This window comes from Leguminivora glycinivorella, chromosome Z, assembly GCF_023078275.1.
Source record: "Leguminivora glycinivorella isolate SPB_JAAS2020 chromosome Z, LegGlyc_1.1, whole genome shotgun sequence".
Lineage (NCBI taxonomy): Eukaryota > Metazoa > Arthropoda > Insecta > Lepidoptera > Tortricidae > Leguminivora > Leguminivora glycinivorella.
In genome coordinates, this window is record NC_062998.1 from 16,958,891 (window position 1) to 16,973,208 (window position 14,318).

At 39.1% G+C, this 14,318-nt stretch overlaps 1 protein-coding gene across 1 annotated transcript in view; it reads right to left on the reverse strand.

The window, feature by feature from the left end:
- The window catches only part of LOC125240824 (ATP-binding cassette sub-family C member 4-like), a 48,441-nt gene that overhangs the window by 3,947 nt on the left and 30,176 nt on the right, over window positions 1-14,318 (reverse strand). Inside the window, exons 17-24 of the mRNA XM_048148950.1 lie at window positions 11,855-12,081; window positions 10,749-10,899; window positions 9,984-10,110; window positions 9,515-9,618; window positions 8,103-8,226; window positions 3,100-3,339; window positions 2,108-2,294; window positions 43-215 (exon numbers count right to left, since the gene is read on the reverse strand). Coding sequence (XP_048004907.1) covers window positions 43-215; window positions 2,108-2,294; window positions 3,100-3,339; window positions 8,103-8,226; window positions 9,515-9,618; window positions 9,984-10,110; window positions 10,749-10,899; window positions 11,855-12,081 — 1,333 coding nt within the window. The remainder of the gene's footprint in view (window positions 1-42; window positions 216-2,107; window positions 2,295-3,099; window positions 3,340-8,102; window positions 8,227-9,514; window positions 9,619-9,983; window positions 10,111-10,748; window positions 10,900-11,854; window positions 12,082-14,318) is intronic.

Consider the following 14,318-nt stretch of genomic DNA (forward strand, 5'->3'; position numbering starts at 1 on the left):
TACAGTTAATATTTGTGGTGATATCGTAGTCGTGTGACTTACTGCGGGTCGACGTTGGCGGTGGCCTCGTCGAGCACGAGCAGGCGGTTGCGGCGCACGACGGCGCGCGCCAGGCACACGAGCTGCCGCTGCCCCACGGAGAAGTTGCCGCCGCCCTCCGACATGTGCGAGCTGAGACCCGCCGCCAGCTCCATCACCGCCTCTTTCAGCTCCACCTGGACATATAATGATATTTTAACCCTTAAATTCATGGTGATGTATATATGCATCATATATTTGATGGCCCGTGGCTCGATATGTAGCTATCCAAAATCACATTTATTGTTTAATTATTATTCATTATTTATTATTATTTAATAGACTATTAAATAAATTAAATAATATAATGATTTATTATTTAAGGATTAAGATGAAATGGCGGAAAAGTGTGAAAAAACAGAGTTAGTAATTATTTTATGTTTAAACATTTTATCATAAAGGTTTCACAAATAGTGAACCTTTTTAATAGTAGTATTTTTTTAGGGTTCCGTAGTCAACTAGGAACCCTTATAGTTTCGCCATGTCTGTCCGTCCGTCCGTCCGTCCGTCCGTCCGTCCGTCCGTCCGTCCGTCCGTCCGTCCGTCCACGGATAATCTCAGTAACCGTTAGCACTAGAAAGCTGAAATTTGGTACCAATATGTATATCAATCACGCCAACAAAGTGCAAAAATAAAAAATGGAAAAAAATATTTTATTAGGGTACCCCCCCTACATATAAAGTGGGGCTGATTTTTTTTTCATTCCAACCCCAACGTGTGATATATTGTTGGATAGGTATTTAAAAATGAATAAGGGTTTACTAAGATGGTTTTTTGATAATATTCATATTTTCGAAAATAATCGCTCCTAAAGGAAAAAAAAGTGCGCCCCCCCCTCTAACTTTTGAACAATATGTTTAAAAAATATGAAAAAAATCACAAAAGTAGAACTTTATAAAGACTTTCTAGGAAAATTGTTTTGAACTTGATAGGTTCAGTAGTTTTTGAGAAAAATACTGAAAACTACGGAACCCTACACTGAGCGTGGCCCGACACGCTCTTGGCCGGTTTTTTTAAATAAAACTTACCAATTACGATATATTTATATAAATAAGATTTGGCCTATTTAACTTCTAACACTGATTTAAAATAAAAGTCGATCTTAAATATTTTTTTTATTATTTTTCCCAGAGTCAGAAAGCCATTGTCTATCACATGCATATATTAATATCTCGTTAAAAGAAAAAATCATGCATTTAAGGGTTAAGACGATACATCCATACAAACGCTCTCGACTATTTCCTTCCTGGTTTTTGAAGATAGAGCAATGATTTTTTCATCACAGATTAGTATTATTTTTATCTGTGTCGGACCGTTTTGATTTTTTTGGTATTTTTATTTTTAAAGACGCTAGGGCCAATCAAAAATTTCCAAAAACGGCCTTTTTCATTATGGCGCAAAAAAAAAGGTGTGATACTCAAGATTGAAAACAATTAGCCAAAAAAACTAAACGGTGCGACACAGATTATTTCAATGTTGTTCAGATTCTCAAATTTTGTTACGATTGATTAAGTTTTGAAGGAGGAAACAGTCGAGAGCGGAACCTCGATTTTAAAGATTTTTTTCGTAATATCTTTTAACTGAGTTGTTCTTAATGGACAATTTTGGTTTAACTAAAATTCCCAAATTGAAAGGGGCTCCTTTCCATTTTAGCATTTTCGCTTCTGTAGCGTCTTAAGGACTGGTATTATGAACCCGTCTGCGTCCCTATCGCACTTACACGTAGTGAGAAAAGGACGGCCTGACGTGATAGACTTTATCACGCGACCGTGGTTGCCCGCCTGATCTCAACCACACCTCGGACACCGGCGATCAATTGTATAAAGAGGCGCCTTCCTAGCACACAGTCTAAGCTCGTGTAGGTCAACGCGTACCATGCTTTTATGAGTGAGACATAGATATGACAGGTAGACTGTTTTTATTAGGCGGTAACTGTGAGGTAGGCACTTTCAGCGGGGAGCGGGAGTAGCCATACTGTACGATAGTACTCTTTATTATACTGTGCTGTAGCGGTGACAAGGTGACGTACCTCCTCTAGGGCGCGCCACAGCACGTGGTCTGGGTACTCGTCGAAGGGGTCGAGGTTGTGGCGCATGGTGCCGGAGAACAGCACCGGCTCCTGCGGGATGATGGAGATGCGGCTCCGCAGCTCGTGCAGCCCGAGAGCGGACGTCTCGCGACCGTCGATTATGATCTCGCCTTCTATCGTCGCCAGTCTGTAGTGACGTGACAAACTTAATACAGTTAACAGATACTTTTATTGTAAACCTAGTCGGAATGCAAGCAGTTTGCCGATAGGATCTATCTAAGCGGGTTGATTGACTCTGTTTTTGCTCCCGTTTTATAAAATTCCTACTTTTGACAAATGAAATACAATGCAGCTTGATACTAGAGTTTGAGACTATTTTAGTCAGCTTGTTTATGTGTTATTTTTTATTCGGTACGTGTAATAGCAGGCCTATGTCACTAGCTCGCGGTCGCGCGTTAAGTACCTAGCCTACACGCTAGCCGTTCATTCGAATGAACAAGTGGCAGAGGGGCGCCACGCTCCCGCCTGTGTAGTCGCGTGGCACGTACCTACTATTGTTCCAAGTTTTACGTAATAACTTATTAGTATTACTTATATAAAGCGTAGGTGTTTGTCGTTTTGCGGGCAAGTGAAGGATCTGTTACGTTAGCAACTTATTAATAATCTGTAGGACCATTTTATCAGAATATCTGTTGTGATTTCAAATGAAAAATACCTTAATTGCAGTTAAAATATGTATAAGCAAAGAGGATGGAGTATTATAGAGAGTTACTGTCGAAGTAAAATGTGTAATCACAGTGCATAGACTGCCATTTCTTGACACAGGCTTAAAACTTTTGAACCTAAGTTTTGACAATTTGGCCCATATTCTTAGCTTGATATGTTTTAAAATGTCAAATATTAATATTAGCACCATCTAGCTGAGCGTACCCCAAACTGTCTATACGGAGTTATATATGTCTTTGGTATAAGTAAATCTACAAATATATAACCTGAAAAGCGCGTTGATGAGGGAGGATTTGCCAGCGCCGGTGCGGCCGACGATGCCGACCTTCTCCCTGGGGTGGATGGTGAAGGTGAGGTCGCGCAGCACGGGCGGCTCGCCCGGCGCGTAGTACAGGAACATGTGCCGGAACTCCACGCGGCCCGCCTCGGGCCACGACGGCGGCGGCTTGCGGCTGCCCTCCGACACTAGCGGCGGCTCCGACTCTATCTTTGAGTACTCGTCCACTCTGCACACGAACAATGTTTTGTTTAACTTTTCGTCTGTGGAGAGACCGAAATGTCATTGACTCGTGACCCTAAAGGTTCACTAATGAATATAATGCTTATTTTCTTATTGCCAGGATAGTAGAGGAGTGGAATGAGAATTTGTATGGGGGGGGTCATAATAATTCCCACAGAACCGAAGTTTGGTTTTTTTAGTTCTTTGTGTGTGTCTTTTTGACATACTAAAAATATAGTAAAATATATTTATGCAAAATGCGTTTTTTCGACCGCCAAAAGTTGTATGAAAAATTACTATGGAAAAAAAATCCTAAAATTTAAAAATCGTCTCTGGTATCAACTTATGGGGAATTAGGCGGCAAATTTTTTTACAGCGTTGATGTTTAGCAAAAATATAAATATTTTTCACTATTTTGGTAAAATAAAAAATGATAAAAATCATAAATTTGATGAAAGGAAGTAATTAAAACATAAATTTCAGCAATGTATTTTTTTTCATATGTCCCACACCATGGTAAATACGGGTACGATCCGCCTGGTGATTAACAGTTACGGTAGCCTATGACGCCTGCCAATCTAGAGCCTCCACATGCGCGTTGCTGGCCCTTTAGGGTACCTTTCCACTAGAGATGCGCAACGTGATAGTGTTTGATATCCACCAATCATGTTCACTGTTCACAAAGCGTAGCGCTAGTAGGAACGGGTTCGACTAAGCTGATTGTGGATATCAGAAGCATCCATAACACATCTCTGGTGGAAAGGCACCCTTAACAGTCCTCAGCTAGCTCGCAGGATAACGCGCGTCCGCGGGATAAAAATCCTCCTAAGCCTACATCGAAAACAGATGCCTTAATCTCGCTGTCCAAGGCTCTAAGTCACGCGGCCCCGGTAGCCCAAAGAAGCGCTGGCTGGACGTCGTGGGAGCGGACATACAAGAGAACAATTTCACGTCTAAGTATGCTGAAGACCGGGCAAAGTGGAGAAGACTGAGTAGGAAAGCGGACCCTGGCGCTAGGCCGGGAAAACACTAGGTTGAAGAAGAAGAAGCCGCAGTGTGCGACCATATACGGGTCCAGGGTGTGTGGATGCGCAGATTTATGACTAGAAAAACCGATGATTATTAGGTTTTGGTTTTCTCTCGTGTTCGATATAATGCTTTATCGACAGTTTTTTTGTGGGATGCGACAATTTATATACTTATATTGAACCCCACCAAAATACAAGTTCATGGTAAATACGGTTACCCAATAGGAGGATTTTTCTCCCGCGGACGCGCGTTATCCTGCGAGCTAGCTAAGGACTGTTAAGGGTGCCTTTCCACCAGAGATGTGTTATGGATGCTTCTGATATCCACAATCAGCTTAGTCGAACCCGTTCCTACTAGCGCTACGCTTTGTGAACAATGAACATGATTGGTGGATATCAAAGACTATCACGTTGCGCATCTCTAGTGGAAAGGTACCCTAAAGGGCCAGCAACGCGCATGTGGAGGCTCTAGATTGGCAGGCGTCATAGGCTACCGTAACTGTTAATCACCAGGCGGATCGTACCCGTATTTACCATGGTGTGGGACATATGAAAAAAATTACATTGCTGAAATTTATGTTTTAATTACTTCCTTTCATCAAATTTATGATTTTTATCATTTTTTATTTTACCAAAATAGTGAAAAATATTTATATTTTTGCTAAACATCAACGCTATAAAAAAATTTGCCGCCTAATTCCCCATAAGTTGATACCAGAGACGATTTTTAAATTTTAGGATTTTTTTTCCATAGTAATTTTTCATACAACTTTTGGCGGTCGAAAAAACGCATTTTGCATAAATATATTTTACTATATTTTTAGTATGTCAAAAAGACACACACAATAGTATATTATATAACGGTAACGTTATGAAGGCTATAAAAGTTGAGTACCGCGGTTAGGCCACGAAGGCTTGCCGAGTGGCCTAAGTAAGGTACTCGTGACTTTTATAGCCTTCATAATGTTACGATTGTATACTATGCTTTTTCTACGACAGCCACATAAATACCTATTCAAGAATAATAAAATGGGTTAGTTACTTACTTCATATAATGAATGGGAATATTTGTGTGGATCGTCGTAGCATTGAGTATTCTGTCCACAAAATGTTGATGGTGAGATATTGTTGCACAATTCTTCAAAATATGCCAACAATGCGATTTCAGAGAAAGTTGAAACATTTTTTTGCAATTTCCATGTCATAAAACAATCATAACATTTTTGCTACGCTGTATCCGACTTTTCAGGTAACAAATTGTCAGTCACTTTGAGCGCCATAGCCTTGATTTCTTGGGGAGTATATTGTTCACCAGAATCACTCATAATTACTTAAGTTTTTGCACAACGTCGACTTAAAATAAAGTATAAAACACTAAAATAGTTCAAATATTTTTTTAAAAAGTTTACAAATGCGGGAACCAATAATGCACAGCCAGAGAATGCTCAACCCAAGAATTTACGACCCAGGAATTGGCGTCCATGATGTACGAGAGTTCTTGGGCCGTAAATTGATGGGTTGGGCATTCTCGGGCTGTACACGTTTGGTCCGGGCGATAATTCTAAGCCACTTTTTTTACAGGGCGGCAGTGTTGTACGACCCCGTAATTCGCGTCCAAAAAAGTGGACGCCGATTTTGGGCTGTAAGTACATTTCTGGGTCGTACATTAACCGAACTCTTCATGCCATAGACAAGAGAAATAGAAAATAAGCCGGTTTTCAATTACGAAAAATGTGGTCGCGTTCAAGAATATTTAAATGTCAAATGTAAAATTATTTGATAAACTTATGACTTTTACCTTTGTTTTGCAATATCTAATATGTAAAACGCATTTCAGTTTATTTTTTCATCTTGATTTAAATTATGAACCTAAATATTATATTATTTATTAAGAGTTATTTATTAATGCAAATGAAAACATACCTGATAAATGGAAGTTGTACTTTTAAAAATAAACTTACAGAACTCCTATATTCATATGAATACTGCTCAGCAGTTATCATATGAACCTATAGACAGATAGACTTTTCTATCGTTACTCAAATGAACTTAATTTGTATACCGCTGACAATAATCTAATTGACAGATTTAAGTGCTGGAGTAGAAAAAGAACTAAAAAAACCAAACTTCGGTTCTGTGGTAATTATTATGACCCCCAAGGCTATAATCTCCTCTACTAGGACGATGTCCCGGTCAATGAAAGGTTAAAAAACAAAAGCCGGCGATCGATACCACTGTGCGAATGGTACAGCAGTGTAAATGGCATCATTAACGACTATGGTACATACGTATCCTGTTTATACTATTTGAGTCTAATTCTCGAGGACTTTGTTCAACTGCTTTTTAGTTCATTATTCACATACTTAATACTTATTAACTTGCGCTCTACACTGACGCTCTTTTAGACACTATACATTATAAACTGAAATAGATACCGTACACTAAAGATAAAGCGATGAAGCTCACTGGTGGCGAAGCCAGGAATCGAATCCCGCTTTTTCTTTACTGTATGGTATCTCGTAAACTAGAACTTTCCTTTGCTAATCCGCGAATAGATAACGTGCAAGTCAATCAGTGCTAACCTGTTATAATTACTTGCGTATTTTTTACATGCAATTAATTTTCCCACCCTCCCACCGCAAAAATAAAAATAAATACGCAAATAAATATAACAACCCACCACCAAAAATACAAAACTCGACACGTGTTTCGCCTCTCTACGAGGCATCCTCAGGAGCTGATGTTGACGGTCCGAAGTCCCGCAACTGACTCACTCACTGACTCAGTCAGTTGCGGGACTTCGGACCGTCAACATCAGCTCCTGAGGATGCCTCGTAGAGAGGCGAAACACGTGTCGAGTTTTGTATTTTTGGTGGTGGGTTGTTATATTTATTTGCGTATTTATTTTTATTTTTGCGGTGGGAGGGTGGGAAAATTAATTGCATGTAAAAAATACGCAAGTAATTATAACAGGTTAGCACTGATTGACTTGCACGTTATCTATTCGCGGATTAGCAAAGGAAAGTTCTAGTTTACGATTAACATGGATTTCCGCAAAGTAACGCCTGATTCCATCGATTGTATGGTATCTATTTTAGTTTATAATTAAAAAAAAACCGACCAGGAGCGTGTCGGGCCACGCTCAGTGTAGGGTTCCGTAGTTTTCCGTATTTTTCTCAAAAACTACTGAACCTATCAAGTTCAAAACAATTTTCCTAGAAAGTTTTTATAAAGCTATATTTCATATTTTTTTCATATTTTTTAAACATTATGGTTCAAAAGTTAGAGGGGGGCACACTTTTTTTTCCTTTAGGAGCGATTATTTCCGAAAATATTAATATTATCAAAAAACGAATTTAGTAAACCCTTATTCATTTTTAAATACCTATCCAACAATATATCACACGTTAGCATTGCAAAGAAAAAAAATAACACTCCCCACTTTACGTGTAGGGGGGGGTTGTAACCTAATAAAACATTTTTTCCACTTTTTATTTTTGCTCTTTGTCGGCGTGATTGATGTACATATTGGTACCAAATTTCAGCTTTCTAGTGCTAACGGTTACTGAGATTATCCGCGGACGGACGGACGGACGGACAGACAGACATGGCGAAACTATAAGGGTTCCTAGTTGACTATGGAACCCTAAAAAAGAAATCATAAAATATTTAATAATTTGATTTGTTGCCTACTTTGATCCTTTATACATGTTTATCATACGTTAGATGTACGTATATTTACCTCTCCACACTGGTCATTTGATTTTCCAACTCAGTAGATTGTCTCATGCCCCACTGGAACATGCCAGTCAAGCTGATAGCTTGCGTTATAGCGAGACCTACGTCCCCGCCGCTAAACTGCCCAACTGTGTACAAAACAAAATAAAAATAAATACATATTGGGGGACACCTTACACAGATCAACCCAGCCCCAAACTAAGCAAAGCTTGTACTATGAGTGCTAGGCGACGATATACATACTTCTATGAAGTATAACTTGTTGATAATATTTATACACATTTGCTAGGTACTATAATACGGCCGCGCCTTCAGAGGATAGGCTGTGGTGTGCTCATATCTTCATACAAACGTTGTCCGCTCAAGACACCTATAAGTATACATATTAACATCATGAAAAACATTTTTACATAATTTGATTTTCAATGACATTATTATGAGGATCTGAGAGCGAAACGATTACTATACAATTTTGCTCCTAGCGTTCGTAGCTTTGATTGATTCAACACAGGTTTTTTAACACACGAGAAGTTTAATACATTTGCACCCGAGTGTAACACAAAACTTTTCCCCTCACTATAGCGAGGAAACTGCAACGCAAAAAATGCGTTTATCACTGCTTCCAGTAGTTCCACAGGTGGTACATCATCTTTATTACTAGATTCACCTACTTTTATTAATTTTAAAGCAGTTAATTTGACTTTATTAAAGGTCAAATTACTTTAGACTTATATTGACCGGGATATAGACCGTGATTACCTTGCATCATGATCACGGAAAACATCCGTGATCATGATGCATGCAACTGCGTCGAAATATCGGGAGCTCGACAAAAGTCAAAAAGGTAATCAGGTCTATATCCCGGTCAATATAAGTCTAATGAAAATAACCGTGAATCATTCAAAACTCAAATTACTTTACCCACTAGGGGATAAAATGCGTTTTTACCCGCTGGTATTAAAGGACAAAACACGTGTTTCCGAGCTAGTGAGGGGAAAAGTTCGTTTGTCCCTTTCTGACGTATTGTTGTGATAGAAAAGGACAAAGGAAGTTTTTTGGCTTGATAACTTTAGAGTACGTTTAGGCACTGGTCCCACCGCCAGCTAGTAAACTATGAGCTATCGGTTATAAAAACGAACAAAAGATAATCACTCCCGCGTAATTTTTTATGAAAAGGCGATTGTCCACTTTTGTTTTGTCTGGGGCGATTTAATACAAACTAACATGACCAGAACTGTTAATACATTAGAATAGCATAATATGATTTACAAAACATTATACAAGACACTGAGCAAAGTTCATCTAATAAATGTCGCTGTAGACATTGAATGCAATAGTATATTGTGCAACAAGGGAGGTAAGGAGGATTTGTCGTTAATTTAGTTAAAAATATAGTTAATACATTAGTTACATTACCTGAATTAAGCACGAGGAAGCTGAGAGTAACGATGGCGATGTATATGACACACACAAGGTCCAGCCAGAATCCGAACGCACGGGAAGTTGCAATGAAAAGGTACCTGTGAAATAAGTACATAGATTTAATCGTCTTCACTAACTATTAAGTATAACCTTTAAGAAAGTGTGCAATATCTAATGTCTAGACTGGATTCGGCAAAGTCAGGTCGCTCGGCCAAGGAAAACGCGCTAGCTGTCTCGGTCGAGGCACATCTACAATGGCAGCGCATGGACATTGCCTCGCGATGCCGCTGGCACGCTCGAAGCTGTTTGGAACCGTATATCATATCAACATGATCTGATATTCTACCCTAACAAATCTTTGACAAACGTGTCCCTATGCGTTATTATTACATTTATGTTTGTTAGAAAATGACAAAACACAACTAAGGTTGAGACTTGAGATGTGAGATCTGGTTGTACTCACCAAGCGGAGCTGTGCAGGTCCTGGTGGTTATCGAACTCGCGGATGAGCGTCTCTTGCGCGCCGAACGCGCGTATAGTGGTGATGCCTTGCAGTGACGCATTGAGGTGGGAGAACACCGGGCTTCGAGCTGGGGGAAAAGTCTCACTGTAGAATGACCATGCGTCTAAAAACTGAGTACGATAGCCATTTTCGTACTTATTGCTGCGGATTGTAACGTAAGAAATACATATAAGTTGTATATGTGCTATTGGGTGATCATATAAGATAACATTATTATAAAACACGCAATACACGTCACTTAATGTATAATGGCTATACAACAACTTGGGCCGTATTTCATTGTGCTAATCTAATATATTTCAAGCTTCAATATTGCAATATTGAAGTACGGTTATTACTTATCAGCCTAAAAATGTGCAGGAATTCGTCACTGATGATAATTTTTAAAGCGCAGTGTTTTTCACCACGCCGACCTAGCCAAATTTACAATCGCTATCGCTTCGGCAACCAATTTGCAATTTTAATGCAAAAAGCTTGTCTCTCTATCACTCTTCCACATGGTATCGTTTTGATGGCCAAAGAGCGTGATTGATTGTCCTTCTATCTACTGCTCTGAACTTGTAAGTAAAGTAATGACAGTACCCAGTGTTATCGTCAGGTGAGAATTGTCAGTTGTGAATAGATATACAGTGTGATATAGATGTGTAGTTGAATGTTAAACATCCACACAGTATAGTAATGAGCGGCGTCTCAGAGATGACTCACTCACACCCTCGAGGCGCTTGATGCTGCGCGAGGAGGCGATGTAGACGATGCGCAGGCCGTAGAACACCAGCCCGATGATCAGCGTCGGCAGCAGCAGCCAGTAGTTCACCACGGCCACCACCACCACGATACCGATCAGCGATAGACCAATCTACATACAAAAAAAAACAATTGAGAATCTACATTTCGAACGCCAAATGCCGCCCGAGACTACAGTCCAATATAAAGCTTTTCGTTGATTGATTTGAGTCAGAACATTAGCTGTAAGTGCATTTTTGACATGGAATTAATAACAATGATAACACATTAATATTAAATTGAAGTGCCAGCAAAAAGATTATAACAAATGTAATCATGTAATTTTTAAATTTTAGCACAGAATATATAATAGTACAAGTACAGAAGGCTGCCGCCATTCTAAATTCTTACCCACATGAAAGACATAATGTAACTCCGTATAGCCATAGAGAAAAAGGTACAGTCAACCAATTTGAATCCTAGGCCACCTTTGCACAGTAAACGTCAATGTGACTTCTTATGGCAAATAGAACATGGTTTAAATAAGACAGGGTTCTAGAGTGGCCTAGGATTCAAATTGGTTGACCGTACGTAAGTAGGTAAGTAGGTAAGGTAGGTAGGTGGGTAGGTAAGGTAGGTAGGGGAACGCTCGGCTAGATGGCGCTAGTATTAATATTTGACATTTTAATACATATCAAGAATATGGGCCAAATTGTCAAATCTGAGGTTCAAAAGTTCTAAGCTTGTGTCGAGAGATGTCAGTCTAAGTATGCACTGTGATTACACATTTTACTTCGACAGTAACTCTCTATAATACTCGATCCTCTTTGCTCACATTAAGAAACGGACCGCACGCGAGCAGCCGACATTGAATTCTATGGCTCCGCGCAAAGGTCGTCACCACTTTCAAATTTCCTAACCTCGGCTTTCCTGGGGCCCGTTTCTCGAAAGGTACAAGCCTTGTATTACAAGTGCGTGAACTGTCAAATCGTATGGGTTGCCATGGAAACGCACTTGTAATACAAGGCTTGTACCTTTTGAGAAACGGGCCCCTGGTATTGTTGTGTAAATTATGTTGGTAAACTCACCTGAAGAACATCGAGTAATGCAGCAGGCAGCACTTCATCGACAGCTCCCATGTCCTTGGAAAATCGATTGAGGATACGCCCCGAAGGGTTGACGTGGAAGAAGCGCATGGGCGCCCGCGTTATTGCCGAGAACATCTTGTTGTGCAAGCGCGTCGAGGCTCGCATGGCCATTGAGAAGAACATGAACGAGCGCAGCAGCGATATCACTACCAAAGCGACTACCATTCCTGTAAATAAATAATCAATAAGTATATAGGACGATATAACACAAATTTACATTTAGAATAAAATTTAAATTTAATGCATCCTTAAGCAGACGCGGTTGCACAGTTAAAATAGTTTGAGCCACGATAACTGCTACGCCTAAGTGCGTTTTCACATTATCCGATCCGATATCGGATGTCGGACCGATATCCCATACATTACAGGCGCCATCTTGAATTTTTTCTATTGAAATCCTTCCGACATCCGATATCGGATCGGATAATGTGAAAACGCACTAACAAGGCCGTCAGACAGGACGCCTCTGAAAGTTACGGACCAAATTACAAAAATGTAAATACACAGAAAATACCGATGGTAACAAAATATTCATGCTCCACACACAAACCATTTCAACCTAGGACCATCTAGTGTGGGGCGTTAACGGATAATTAGTATGAATGTATAGTCCCGTCTGGCAGAAAGCATGAAACTTGGCATGTATAATTGTATATAGCTTATAGGGTTATAAGAAAAAATAGAAGTAGAAACACGCCGAGGTGTCAATGTTTCCCCTCTTTCCCCCCACTTTTGTATCCCTGTTTTCAGTTTTTTTATATTTCCATGAAAACCGTAAAAGCTACAATAATAACGTCTAAGAGAAGTATCTCTATAAAATTCTCTACAATATTGTCTTTGGAAGTATATAGCTAGAACTTATAATTTTCAAACTATGCTCATTTTCCCTTTGCCATATTTGTGTTTGGTGACCAGTAGGATAAGTAAGGCCAGCGACTTTGCACTTTTGCCTGTGGCGGTGCTGCTTGGCAAAATTGTTCCTTGGGTCAAACTGATCCGATTTAGTCCAATAGTCATGAAATCGCACGTGACTACTCCCCACAAAGAGAAGGGGAAGGGGCCGGTTCCCTCGATGAAATCTATGCAATACTTCTTCTTGCTCTTAGCAACTAGGGCAAATTGTATATCATTTCCGTGTAATGTAGGGACGTGTTAATCGTTTCTGAAAAAATCGTTGCACCTTTTCATACAAAAATAACGATTTTATAAAAAAATAATGATTTTTTATTTATTTAATTGTAACAGTTATGGCATTTACAATTAAATCCTGGCAACAACGAAGTAAGATAAACATGGAAGCCGCTTTTAAGAACATTACCGTTCAAATTCTTGGCACCGTTTAGCACACATACACAATTACGCCTACATTTACACAAGACAATACGTTTACAGGCCCTGTAATCAAAACTGGTAAACAAAACAATACTCATCTCTTTTATACTAATGCACACAGATAAGTGTAGCTGAAATGCATATAATGTCACTAACTACCAATCAGCGATTTTATTCGGCTAAAAACCTTCTTGCTATACGTACTGGCAGCTAAGAATTCGCGGTTCATATTTGACTAAAATTTGACACGAAAAGGGATGGGTTTATGTCATACATTAAAGAACCAAGCAGAAATAATTTTAATTTTATGCATATTAAAAAATAACAACATAATTAATTTGTTGTTATGAAGTAACAACCTAAATATGAAAATAATAATTATGTCGTACACGTATTCCCCTATAATAAGTATTTTTATGTCTAGATAAATTCAATTTATATCTGTATATCAATGTATAGTCACGTTCAGGTTGTTGTCAGTCACCATCTATTGTTAACAGGTGTTAAACGTAGGCTTTCATTTTATAAATTTTACCTTTTCAGGGCTGGTTTTTCAATCGCCAGATAAATAATATCTGTCAGATAAATGTCAGCTGTCACTGTCATTTATACGTGTGATGAAAAGGATAGTGATAAGGATAGTGAACTTAAATGCATGATGTTCTTATAAAAATACCAAAGTCATTATAAGTCTGCCGTTCAGATTTGAGGAGTTACGTTCTGGTGATCATCAGCAGTTCCACTGCACCAAATGTCACTGTTCTGAACGTAAATGCATGTTGTTCTTATAAAAACACCAAAGTCACTATAAGTGTGCCGTTCAGATTTCAGGAGTTTCATTTTGATCGTCATCAGGAGTTCCACTGCACCAAATGTCGTTGTTCTGCACGTAAATGCATGATGTTCTTATAAAAATACCAAAGTCATTACAAGTCTGCCCTTCAGATTTAATGAGTTACGTTCTGATGATCATCAGCAGTTCCACGGCAACAAATGTCACTGTTCTGAACGTAAATGCATGCTGTTCTTATAAAAACACAAAAATCACTACATCTATGCCTTTAAGATTTGA